This window comes from Momordica charantia (assembly GCF_013281855.1).
Source record: "Momordica charantia cultivar OHB3-1 chromosome 11 unlocalized genomic scaffold, Mcharantia_2.0 BLBB01000011.1, whole genome shotgun sequence".
NCBI lineage: Eukaryota > Viridiplantae > Streptophyta > Magnoliopsida > Cucurbitales > Cucurbitaceae > Momordica > Momordica charantia.
The window spans coordinates 3,226,318-3,239,871 of record NW_028275159.1 but is presented as its reverse complement, the minus strand read 5'-3'; the positions used below and the strand labels follow the sequence as shown (position 1 = coordinate 3,239,871).

At 36.6% G+C, this 13,554-nt stretch overlaps 1 protein-coding gene across 5 annotated transcripts; it reads right to left on the bottom strand.

The window, feature by feature from the left end:
• Positions 1–2,306: 2,306 nt before the first annotated feature.
• On the bottom strand, positions 2,307–13,419 carry LOC111007994 (actin-binding FH2 (formin 2) family protein). Of its 5 annotated transcripts, XM_088119724.1 has the most exons (17): positions 12,729–13,410; positions 11,308–12,008; positions 10,596–10,817; positions 8,425–10,460; positions 8,217–8,346; positions 7,589–7,660; positions 6,627–6,725; positions 6,419–6,460; positions 6,076–6,156; positions 5,942–5,992; positions 5,772–5,853; positions 4,691–4,785; positions 4,025–4,096; positions 3,815–3,931; positions 3,293–3,361; positions 3,143–3,209; positions 2,307–2,956 (listed from the first exon to the last, which is right to left on the bottom strand). In XM_088119724.1, exons 1-17 carry the CDS (start codon positions 12,799–12,801, stop codon positions 2,769–2,771), a joined length of 4,197 nt encoding a protein of 1,398 aa, XP_087975850.1. In that variant the 5' UTR covers positions 12,802–13,410; the 3' UTR covers positions 2,307–2,768. The 5 variants fall into 5 exon arrangements, 4 of the variants coding, with proteins under 4 accessions (XP_087975850.1, XP_087975851.1, XP_087975852.1 ...); XM_088119725.1 differs by lacking the exon at positions 6,419–6,460 and having other exon boundaries at positions 12,729–13,412; XR_015788845.1 differs by lacking the exons at positions 2,307–2,956; positions 3,143–3,209; positions 3,293–3,361 and having other exon boundaries at positions 3,855–3,931; positions 4,696–4,785; positions 12,729–13,416.
• Positions 13,420–13,554: the final 135 nt, after the last annotated feature.

Here is a 13,554-nt window from a genome sequence, read left to right as displayed (position 1 = left end):
CTCTCACAACATAAACAAGTTTTTTGTTCCGGTTTTAATTTGTTCTAGTATAAATAAAACGTCAGTTGGTGTTAGGAGCAACGTAATTCCATTTTTTTTATTATTAAAAAAGAAAACAGGAACAAGAAAATGTAACATCACCAAGATAGGCCTGTAATTTATTGTTCTTGTTTCTAGTTTTTTTCTTTTTTCAAAAACATAGAAAAAAACATTATCTTTATCATTTTTTACTTATAAAATGCATCATAAATATAACATAAAAATGTTGAAATTTTAAATTCCATATAAAATTTGTACTTTTCTTAATTTAAAATTTTGGAGAGAAATAATTTTCAAAATATTTATGTTCTTTTTTTTTGTATAAAAAAGAATGATATCAAACGCGATTTTTCTTGATTGAAAAAATAAAACGAAAAACAAGAAACGGTAAAATGATAAACAAGCTGAAATAGAAACGTTATGAAATGAACCTAAAATTTATGTGACTAGTGTTTTTTTTCCCTAATATTTGTCAAATAATAAGAACACTATATTTGAAATTCCATGGGTAAAAACTTCTTCCCCGTTGAAAGTCTTGACATAAAATATCCCTACCTAACAACTTTCTCCAAACTATTTTTGCTTGTACCATATATTTTAGGAAAATAAATAATACATCGACATATCAAAGAGGATCATTCTAATAAACACATAAGTCCACCCATTGAATGATAAGTTTTCTTTTTCCATCTTTGAAGTCTCACTTCCATCCATATAATCGGATTCTAAATTACGGTCACTATCAATATAATAATTTTCTCAATATATAAAGACTTCTGGTTTAAGAAAGCTAATAAATATATATATACGGCTGAACGATTAAGATTTACCAAATTCTGATTTCTAACATCACTAAATCAAATTGAATATGAACTCCAACCTAAAAAATTATGTGTTGAACTTTATTTTAGTACAACAAATGTAGGAGAATAGAGACTTGAACTTTCGACCTCAAGAAAATAAGCAAATATGTTGGCAGATACTTATTGACTTGAACATCAAAAGTCATTTTCAAAAAAAATAAATAAAGAAAAAACCTTTGACATAATAGGGATAGTAGTTAGGGATGACAACAGGGTCGGGGGCTATACCCATCCCCGCCCTGTTGGAGATTTTTTCCCCATCCCCGTCCCCATCCCCAAAATTTTGGAGCGGGGACAGAGCGGGGATTCCCCGATCCGGGACGGGTTCCCCATTATAAATATATATTTTAAATTTTAAATTTTTTTTAAATTAAGTTTTGTTATTATTAGTATAAAAGTGATTAAATGGGTATTAGTTTGAGTTTTTTTTTAATTAAAAAATATTTATAAAATTAATATATATTAATATTATTATATAAAAAAATATAAAAAGTAATAAAAAATTAAACGGGGCGGGGTCGGGGACGGGAGAGAACCGATCCTTGTCCCCACCCCGGCCCAGTCGGAAATCCGATTGGGAACCTCGGTTTGATCCAGTCTCCTATCAAATCAGGAAATCTCCACCTGATTGGGTCGATACCTACAAAGATAGAGTCCTACGGTTATTTTTACCATCCTCAATAGTAGCAGATGAATTAGAAGCTTGGAATAAGGAAACGATAGAAGACAACAAAAGCTAAGACAAATGTGGAAAGTGGAGCAAATGCGAACAAAGGCCGCAAACGCTGACCAAATTACAACATTACACTTACTCTTAACTTGTCGTGCGTGAAAAGGAGTTGGATTTGGATTAATAATTGTTTGAATTCCAAACCCATTGACTTCAAATTTCTTAGCGAAGACTAAACAAGTCCACATCCATTTGTTTCTTCTTTTCCAATGGTCCAATTCTCTTGCGCCCACCATTTTTCCTTTCTAGAAAGAAACATATTATCAAAGTCAGCTATGTACACGTACAAGTTAGTAGCAGTAGTGTGTCTATTTACGTTTCTAGACTTTGAATTATGTTTAGTTTTAGTATAATGTCTAATATTCCGATACGACATTGTCTCACTCAAAATTTAGACGAAATTGACTAGATATATATAATATAATCACTCGACTCCGACGTCTCGAATTTAATCGAGGAGCATTATAAGTAAACACAGTGATTAAGAAACACAATATAAAGTAATTTAGCATACCAGAGAGAGGAGATTAGAGATATGGCATGACAGTTTGGATGATTAGATCACTAATTACCTGAGAAATTTCCTCTTAGTGATCATCTTCATATAACATTACATCATTATATACATGTAAAAAACACAGAAAGAGAGAAGTTACAGACTAATGGAGGAAATATTAGCAGGGGAAAAGATGTATTATATAGAACATGAACAAACTATTATTACATTTTTATGATATATTTTACAGCAAAATTCTGATCTAACCAAATCCCATTTGAGTGCTTCCTCAAACAAGACTTCCTTAAATCTACCTCCCTACCAGTAACTCAGTTACACAAACAGCAACAATGGCTGATGAGTTTCACACCCCTGTAGCTTCTTCTTTTCTTAACAAATAATACAAGTTTGGTGGAAGACTTACTGCTTCATAAATGGCCCGTATCTCGTCCGAACACCGGCTGCTTATTCTACCTCCCGTGCCTCTGAAACTTTCTTTTTTGTCCAAGATAGCAACATTGAAGTCGACATTGTTTCGACTGTGCACGATGGGTTATTTTTGGCCACGGCATATAGAGAATAACTTAGTATGTTGCAGAAATGTCTGTTAGAACACACGGGATCAATTGATGTCGCTATGCTAGGTTCGGGTCTTCATCAAGAATCCTGACTCCTTTTTTGGGGTACTGACCTTCAACTTCTCCTTCTTCTCCTTCTCCTTTTCTGCTGCTTCCTTCTGTGCTTTCTTCTTTTCGTAATCAAGCTGCTTGCAGTTCTCTTCATGCGCTCGCACGAACATACGCACAAAATTGAACAGCGTCGATACAACTGATATCCGAACAAATGTCTTGGATTTCAGTACCAAATATGTTCATTATAGAAGGGGGATGACTCTGTGAGTTCTAGGCACTTGCACATTTAACCTTTGAAAGAATATTTTCCTTTCGTTTCTAAGTTAGGGTTAGTCAGTTCTACTTTTTGATAGTAGCAAAGAGAGGGATATAGCAAATATACCTTGCTCAAAAGGGCAACGTGCTGGGTCCTCCCCGAAGTAAAGCGCCAATGCATCAGCATTCCTACCCTGAAAATGCCCAAAGTTCAGAAGATTTCTAATGCTGCTTTCACAATATATATCGAAATTAAAGGAAAGAGCATCATACATACCACATTAGAATAAAGAGAGGCAAGAGACCTCACTTCGGCCTCGGCATGAGAAAGGAAGCCTTTTAAAGTCTAAATATAAAGAAAACAATAAGACAGTAACTGGTATGAATTGAAAGAAACAACTGCCACATCTTTACAAGAGGAAAGCAGCTAAAACTCATAATTTGGAGCAGTTCTTAGACAAGGAAGTCAACAAGTCATTGCATAGTTATCCCTTTTCTCTCATTTTGAGCCCTTTCTGTATTTGTTCTCTGATTTTCTGTTAGCTTTTTTTGGCTCCTTTTGGCCTGGGATTTCCCTTTTTTTTCTCTTTATTGCCCTCGTGTATTCTTTCCTAAGTTCTCCCAGGAGATTAAGTTAAGTGAATGCCAAAAATGATAATGTTCCAACCAGTTAATAATGCTGGAAATAATCATCAATCTTAGACTAATTTCTAAGATCAGCCAAATTACCATGTCTTAAGCAAACTACTTTAGAACTTTACAAAAATAAAACTATCCTTCATTAAACGCTACACAATACCCGGCAAAAATTTTCTGAAACAATCCCATCATTTTCTGAATTCGCCAATTCCTGAACAACCTTCTCAAGCCCTTTGCTAATGGCTTGCATTTCCTCTGCCAAATATTTCAGTTGTATCTGCATGATGATCAAACTATTAGCTTCAACTACAAAACAACACTGGATACTGGTCGTACTGCACAGAAATTAAAAGAAATGAAGAAATAATACCTTTGTAGAACCTTCCAAACTCACAAGGTCCTTCGGAAAATCCAGAAGTTCTGGCAGCTTTTCAGCAAGCACCTGCACTTAATCAGGCAGATATTTTACAAGTTAACATATAAATGTATAACAAGTGCCTAAGATGTTCGATTCTCAAACAATTTAGACTTAAAAGTTACTTTAACCGAACATCTACAGTTTTACTCCACCATCCATCTAGAATCCATAATTTTTAAAAGTTGTGTTAAGTGCCACCTTTACAAAGATTTGACAGTCAGATAATGATTCATCTTTATCACTTTATTAGAAGCAGCGCTTAACTTGGAAGTATACTGTTCTTTATAAGAAGTATACTGTTCTTTATAAGAAAATGGATTGGCTTGGGAAGGGTTCGTTCATTGTCATTTTTACTATTTACTCGTGAATTATTTTAAAGTTTCCTCATTCTCAGAAACAGCAAGAAGAATACCATGTATGTGCATTACACAATAGCATTGACATGAAGATTATAGTAAATCATGTGTACTAAATGCAGGTGAGACAAGAGTATTCACTATAAGAGAGAAGTTTTTGCTGAACGACAATACAAAGAAGACCGCCATACATCAAGAAAGCCTATAGAACTATTTGACAAGCAAAAGGAGCAATTTATTGAACAGAACAGGAGAAGTCTACCTTACATAGATAATGCATGAGAGTCATCTTGTTGTTTCTGGCTCGCGTATCAGTGAGTTTGAGAAGACTATCAAGCCGAAATCCAATAGCAGAACCTACATCAGCAAGAACTCATAAGAGCAGAACACTTGAAGTCTTGGTGATACCATTCAAAAGTTTTAACGGTGAAGCAGAACACCTAAAGGAACTATTTCCTATTTTTTAAATTTTAGGCATCTAGTGTGCTATGCATGGCATATTTATAAACCTTTTTTTTTGGGTCAATGAATGAGTCTTTGCAATCGAAGTTTCATCTAGAAAAAATTTACCTAAAATAAATGTCGTATATTCTTCATTTTATCATCACAAATACTGTTTTCTTCATTCTAAAACTCAATTCTAAAATATGCATGTCATTGTAAAGAATAAATAAATATTAAATATGATTCTATTATAAATACTTATAATAAGTAAAGTTTAAATACTCTATTTATTTTTAGGTTTCGTTCATTTTAGTCTCTATAATCTCAAAATATTCATTTTAGCCCCTACCCTTTCAACTTTATTCTCTGTGCTTTCAAAACGCCGATTTTGGTCCTTATACTTTTTAGAAGTAACTATTGTAGTCCTTATATGCAAAACTTTAACACAATTTTTATACAAAATGAAAAACTCTTTAATACAAATTTGTGGCAACATTTCAAGAAATTTATTGAGTGAAGTGTCATGGCAAAATTATGATTGAAAAAAATTAGATAAAATGAAGGGATCAAAATGGTCACTTTATAGAAGTATGAGAAACAAATCAAAGGCTTCAAAAGTACATGAACTAAAATGGACAAAAGCTAAAAGAACAGGGACCAAAATGGAAGTTTTGAAAGTACAGGAACCAAAATAAACTCAAGCTAAAAGTATAGGGACCAAAATAATATGTAAACCTATCATTAATTTTAACCTTCACTTTTGAAAGTGAGGCATTCATATTAGTTAAGAGATTTACCACGAGTGTGAAGGCAAATTTTTCGAAAAAAATGTTTCTCCACTGTTCATACATAGTGTAGATTATTTGAGAGGTTATTTCAAAGGGAAAAGACTCCCTCACCTCTAGCCGTTCCGTGGTTCAAAGCATTACCCAATGATAGAATAGTTTGCATTACCCTTTTCAACTTTACCGAACTTCTGATCTGACTAGCACATAGAGAAAGGGTTTAAAATGTGAAAATGTCCAGATGATGCACCTAAATTAAGGAAATTCAAAGGAACATCACTTGCCTCTTCAGATGCCGAATTGATAGTATTCAGACTATATCTAAGGTCAGAGACCTAGAAAGTGAAAATAGTGAAATTGGGAATAAGTAATACAAAAAGAAAAAGGAACAGAACAATTAGATAGGCTGTCCCCTCACCTGCAAACGGAATTGTATCTTGAAAGAAAAAACCCTTAGCTTGGACTCTACTCGTGGGACTTTCATCAATTCTAAGAAGAACTACAGGGAGAAAAGACAGAAGCAGGTTAATTTTTTTTTTATAAGAAACAAATTATCAATCAATAATATGAAGCCAAATGCCCAAAACATATAAAGAAAAACTCCGATGCTAAAATAGAATTTTCCCAACCATGGTTCAAATAATGATGTGGTAATGAGGGTTGAATTGCAGATAAGTTAGCTCTATAATTTAGAAAACCAGAATCTGAATAATGGGGGGGGGGGGGGGGGGGGGGGGGGAGAGAGTAATGTATTAACACACTTGTTCGCATTTTCCCAAGTTGTCCTTATCCCCACTGTATGCCTGAACGTGAAAGCAAAAATTTCAATGTCAAAAGAGGGGCAAGCACATTTTCAAGAAAATTTTGGTAGAGATCAACGGAGACCAGAAAAAATAAGTACAAACTAAAGGAAATACAATATGATTCAGACCACTGAATGTAAGCACTTGCAGAGAAGGAAATAAGTACCTTAAGTTGTTCCATTTCTTCTTTTGTTGGACAGAACTTGATTAGGTTCTCAACCGTATCCACATCTAATGCTGAATCATCCAAGGCTAGGACTGAACTCTGACAATGATAATACCAACACAAAGAATCAGAGACAATGTTATGCATTAGTTTCTCCAGATGAAAAATATTGTCCCTGCATAAAACTTGCCTACACAGCAGAGAAATGAGAAATTGCAAATTAATAGAATGCTTCACAATTCCTCCCTGCATGCCAAATGTATCGCTCAATATAAAGTTGTACTTGATCATTTAGGTTATGTCACATATACCACATTATGAGAGGCACAGAATGGTACTAAAAAAAAAGAGAGAGGCATGGAATGTGTACAAAAGTAATTTAATGTGAGGCATATCAAATAAGAACAGAATACTAATTAAAAATGAAGCCATCAATTTTCAAAATCACATTTGAAGATTTTGGAATCCCCCCCCCCCCCAAAAAAAAAAAAGAGTAGCATTTTAGTTTTGTAGTGTCAAAATGTTTAGTACTGTTCCACATTTTAATGTCATTTTAATTAAAATTGGTAAGGATTTACTAACTATACTTGAAATGAGAAAGTGACCTTGAAGGATGTCAACAAACAGAGGGAATCTCGATACCCTCAACAAACCGAGAGGCAAGCAGGGGGGTATAATTCTTGATGACAGAGAAAAAAGAAAGGAAGTAGAAGACCAAGTGAAGACTGCTAGCAAAAAAGAGGTTCCGTTTGAAGAGGTAGGAAATAGCTATTTAAGAAATGTCAAGCTCTTATCTTACCAAATATAGCTGTTCTATATAGGTGAAAAATCTGTGGAGGTAATGAAGATAATTATCAAACACATGAACTTAAACTAATAAGTTCTTATTTAGCTGTGAACCACAACTTAAACAATTAATAGCCTCACATTGGCTTCAGAAAAGATGCAAATTAATAACTTACCATCATATCGGGCAAAGGAATCTTAACTTTAGAGAGCATAATTTCGCAATTATATGCCCGCCGAAGTTCAATCTGCCAGAACAAGTAGATACATGAAACATAAGTTGCTTTTGATGAAAATATGTAACAAATGTATCAAAGTCACAGTGTGCTAGCCACAATTTTTATATTTAACACAAATGAAAAGGTAGTCATTGTTCAATAAGTAACTACTTCATACAAAAGTCAGGATATAAAAAGTAGTTCGAAGTTCAAAATTTGCAAGTTCAACTGTTCCATTTTTCAACAAAGAAACTAACAACTTAAAATTGTCCCGTACCAATGAGATATTCAATGACATGCAGATGTAATCATCTAAGTATAAACTAAGAGTCAAGCCTACAAGTTCAGCAGGCGACATAAATCTTTTGCTATAATTGCATGGCTTCTAATCCATCTAGAAAGAAAAAATGCATGACATGCACGAGTTAATACCCAAACATAGGTTCACGAATTAAAACTAACTATATTTTGCAGTAACACTGTAACAGAATCCAATCGATGGGATTAGCTTCTTTAACATCTAAAATTATGTCAGAATCTTCAGTCAAAGAAATAAGTCTGGCAACAAGTTTATTTCTTTGATTACCAAATGAACTTTATCTGATTTTGGCCCTGAGGCTCGGCGATTTGAATTTCCACCAGAACCTCCAGAGTCTGAATTTGGTGCAGCTGCAGAGAAAAGACTTTCAAGTTCGGACATGTCAAACTCCGGAGCTCTATCACATAAAGATAACTAAATTAACAAAACGAATCTTATAATATATAAGAGACAACCTAAAATATAGGACACGTACTTGGAGGCTTCATCAGTCTTTTGTGTCTCTGCCCATAAGCTTCCTTGCATGGCCCTTGTTAATTTTAACCAGTGATAAGGCTTCAAATTGGATCTTTTAGGTAGAGACTGGTTTTTGGAGTTCAAACGTCCAAGGCCTCGTCCCTTTGAATTGAATAGAGCACTAGAAGGTGGTCCAGGAATAGAAGGTATGTTGCCGTTATTAATGCCAATGTGAGACTGTGAGGAAGTACCATTGACATTCGAAAGTTTATTACCACTAAAAGGAGGAGGGGGTGCAGGTGGAGCATGTGTTGGTGAATCCTTCATAGGAGAACCTGGAGGAGGTGGTGCAGGTGGAGCTGACGATACAACACCAAGACTTAATGGGGATCCAGAATTCACAAAAGGTGGTGGAGGAGGAGGAGGGGGGCCAGAGACATGTGTCAAGTCAACTGTTGTTGCAGAACCATTTGCTGCAAGACTAGGAGGAGGGGGAGGTGGAGGGACTGAAGATACAATACTAGGCACTACGGTAGAACTAAGAGATGGTGGAGGTGGGGGAGGCGGGGGGCCAGTTGTCAAGTTGCTAACTATCGTTGCGGAATCTTGTGATGCAAGACTAGGAAGAGGCGGTGGTGGTGGTGGTGGTGGTGGCAGCGTTAAAGACGTGATACTGGGACCACTAGTAAATGTTGAACCTAAAGAAGGTGGGGCTGGAGGTGTAGGCGGGGAATCATGCATGGATGTGATTGTAGAGTCATTCCATGAAAGAGGTGGGGGTGGGGGTGGGGGCACCGATGTTGGCGAGATGACACTAGTACCCAAATTAGGGTTAGAAGTTGGAGGAGGGGGAGGGACAATTGTCAAGTTCTTTTTAGGTGACTGAAAAGAAACTAGACTGTCATTTGGAGAAAAACTAATGGTTGGAGAAGGTGGAGGTGGAGATGAGGAAACTAAACCATTAGTCTTTCTAGAAGATGGAGATGTTACCAAATACGAAGGTGAATCAAGCAGAGAGGGGGGAGGAGAAGGAGGGGGAGGAGTGGGAACCGAAAATGAATCCTTAATAGAGGAAGTTGGAGATGATGCTAATAAAGGAGAAGAAGAGGATATTGAAGGTAAGCTCTCATTGAAAGAGGGTGGAGACCCCCCAAGACGAGAGGTAGGCGTTGCTTGATGTGAATATGGTGACAATTGACTTCTCCCTGGTGATGTGGTTTGAGACTGTTGAGAAATTGAAGATTTAATAGTTTTCAAAGAAAGTTGGTGAAGCAACAGCCGATCACCAATGTTTGAAGTTGAGGTGGTGGTAGGAGAATCTTCTAAGGTGTAACTTGGAGGTAAAATAGGAAGCTTACTTGGTTGAATATCTTTAGGGGAATCTAGAGCAGATGAAGGTGACGGAGCAGATGAAGGTGACAGAGCAAACGAAGGTGAAGATACTGTCAATGGATGTATGACTTCTTTACTACTAGAATTTGAATGATCATGTAATAAAGCTGTAATGCCAAGAGCTGAGGGGGCACTGTTATTTCTTAATATTGGGCGAGGTGAACATTGCACAGAACTCCGGAAGGAGACTGGTGTGGACAAGGAAGGTTCAGGTATTCGCTGGGTAATGATTTTAGACTGGACTGGTAGTTGGAGAGCAACCTGCAGTTCTGGGGATTCATCCTCTGATCTTATTGGACTTGCAGCACGAGATAGCTCAGAAGAAAGCCGAGATTGCTTTGTTTTCACTCTCAATCGGGGACTTCTAATGTTGTCTTCAGATGTCTCTGCTTCCGAGATTAGTTTTTCAAAAGATAAGTCAAGCAACTGGTTTCTGTCTAAAGAAGAGGCAGAACTAAGCAATTTCTCTTGGAGCACATTCGATGATGTTATTTTTTGAAGCATATTAAGAGCTGCATCTGCTTTTGGGCTTAGCCAGTCCACATTGCTAAAGATCTCTTGAACTCTAGCAAACGCTTCAATTGGAAGACCATCTTTCTCCTCAATATTTGGTAATTCAATTGAAATAAGTGATGCCGTGGCATCCATCTCTGAGAAAAGAACCTTGATCCAAACACAACTTATTTAGTCTTAGCAAGATAAACACAAAAAACAAGTAATAATAATAAAAGAAAATAAAGGAAATGTATGTATTTACCGGAGAGAGGAAGAGGGGATGAAACAAGTAATTGAACATACCTCTGCTCTGAAATCCTTTGGAAATTGATCCTTTGCATGCCACAAGATATCAATGTCATCACGGTTGAGCATCAAAATATTTGATCTTATAAAAGCTGTATTGAACATGACTCGAAACATCATCTCCTCCCTTTCCAGATCATTGTCCAAACTTATACATTCAAGAACAACATCACCTTGGATATGGCAATGGATATCAATTTTAACTAGTTCGCAATCTACCTGTAACAAAATACAGAAGAATTACAAAAAGCAGGCAGCACCCACAAACAGGCAACAATACGTATACAAAAATCTTGCAGGCTCCCACCACAAACCAAGTCAGGAAAGTTCCCTTCTGGAGTAATATACGAATTTGTCTTCTTTTACCATTAGAGGTTCATAATTGGCATTTACGTCGATGGAAGACTATCCAGCCACAATAAAACCACTTAAACATCGGGGAAAAAAACAAAATCTCATAGTTCAAAATATTACTACCTACAAAAGGCCTAAATGGATTGACATGTAACTTAAGAATAAAGAGGAAAACATTTAAAGAAAGAAATATAGATAGGCAGAAATTAGCAAGTCTCGGCATTAAAAAGACTAGATAAATGGAGAAAGAAATTCCCAAAAGAAAAGAGCAATTTCAGTAAATAAGACAAGAAATAAGGTAGGCAATATACGCTTGACCCTCTATTTAAATTTAAAAGGGAAAAAAAGGAGTCACCTGCTTATATTGACGAACAAGTTTACTCTTTTTGGGGGTTGAGAACAATACTTTGGAAGTTCGATCAGCAGCCATAAAGGGATCCTGTCCATATATCCTAAATATTGGGCGGCAACCACCTTCCCCATCCATATTAGGAATAAATCTAATAATTACGCAGTCTAATGTAAGCGCCCTATCAAGTGGAGGCCATTCGGATGCCACATTTCTTCTCGATACATATTGGAGATACCTCAATTGCGAAGGCAATGGATTAAGAGGGGACATCAACTGCAAAAGCTCCCGAGGTGCTTGCTTGTAAATCATGTCTAAAGTTTTTTGCTCCCCAGCATACTGCTTCCTGTAAATCAAAAGAGCAGCCAACATGAAAGCCAAGACTGGCCACCCCCCTCGTTCACAGTGCATCAAAAGTACATTTTGTTGCCCAAGTGAGAGCCAGCTTTCACTGGATCTTAAGAAGTGGTGGATCATCTCCATAGTAAGTAGAGGGCAGCCTTCATAGTGTCGAGGATAGTCCATGACAGTCATATCATAGTCAGATAATATATTAGTAATCATGCTTTGGCTCTCCCCCTCTCTGAAATTGAACACCATGAATGAAGCGTCGGTGAGACTCTCACGAAGTTGACCCACTATGCCTCCAATATAGACTTTGTAATCTACCTCTTCCAAAACCTCCGTGGTAAAGCAGCAGTCAAAAACTGCACACACATTCATTGGTTTACCCACTTCCTAATCATCCATAACAAAGCAAGACTACGCATGCATATACACAAGCTTGAGAGGAAAATATTAAAAACTTTGAAATATTCATTCAACGCTCGCAGTTTATTGATCGAGATGCAATACTCACAGTTCAATGCACAGAGTATTTTGGGGTGGAAAGGGGTGGGGGAGTTCAAGGCACTGAATTTGCCGTATCTTTAAGGGAAACATATGTGGAACATACAATTGCAGGCTAACAGAATGCAGATATGATACAACAACAAAGTTAATGCATGAGAATAATTGTAACTCAAAAGAAAGGAGGATAATTTGTAGTATAGTTCCAAAAGGGTACGATAGAATCCACAACTGCGAGCTCCGGGAAATTATAGCTGAATGGTTGCATCTTATAACTTGAGAGAGCTACGTTAAACGAGGACAACTCAATGATTATGAAGGCCCACGCACCTAGCAGCTAATAGTGACTTTTAGTAACAAAATTTCATGTAAAATTCCATAAGGACACTCGGAATTCAGTTTAGGCCACAACCAAAATGATTTGCAGAACTAATAACTATGCGTATTCTGTCACGAAATGTTGTGAAATTAAAGACAAAGAATGGCTATCTTAAATTGTTGTAAAAATCCACACTCCCATTACTTTCGAACCCCATAATACCAAACTTCAATCAACAGCTAAAACCAGTAGGACATACCATAAACCCTTTCAGATATCTCTAGAAGCCCGTCAGGCGGCTTCCGATAAAAGAACTTGCGAAATAAGGCCATTCTGATTCGGCGTTGAGATCCAAATCAGCACAAAAGCAAGGCTCCTACGAAATCCCTAATTTCAACCCGCATTACGCAGACACATTGCAGCTAATTGGCCCCCCGCAGATCACCAAATTCCCGCAGACGACGAGCAATTGCAGAACGCCATGATTGTGTTATGGCAGAGAGTGTAAATTCCGGAACCAAATGGAAATGGATTTTTGATTGGCCTTGAAGGGAACACAACACTTTCTCCTCGGTGAGGCCGTTGTTGCCGTCACGTTCACACTTGATAATAAAGATTTACTTAGCTTTCAATCAATTCAAGCTCCCATGGCCGAAAGAACAAAGAACCAGACGAGAAAATTGAGAGGAGAGAGAGAGAAAGAGAGAAAACAAAATGAACAAAAAAGCTTTGGGTTTAGAGAGAGAAAGTGGTGGAATATTCCAACAAAATTTGAAGGAATTGCAAAAGAAAATGAAAGAAAAAATACTGTAAACAAAGAAGAGTCGGATATGGCGGTTGGTGATCAAGGATCTGAGGTTTGTCTCTATCTCCTCTGTGTTCGCTCTCTGTAAATATTTCTTTTCTTTTTCTTTTTCTTTTTCTTTTTCTGTGATTTGTAGAAAGATTGGTGTTAAATAAGTGAAATATAATTATGATAATGATGGTGGTGTTCCTTTTTTTTTTTTCTTTTTGTTCTTTGCGTGAAATATTAAAATAAAATGATGTCTCCAGGTTAGATCTGTAGTTGTTCTGCTTTAGACACG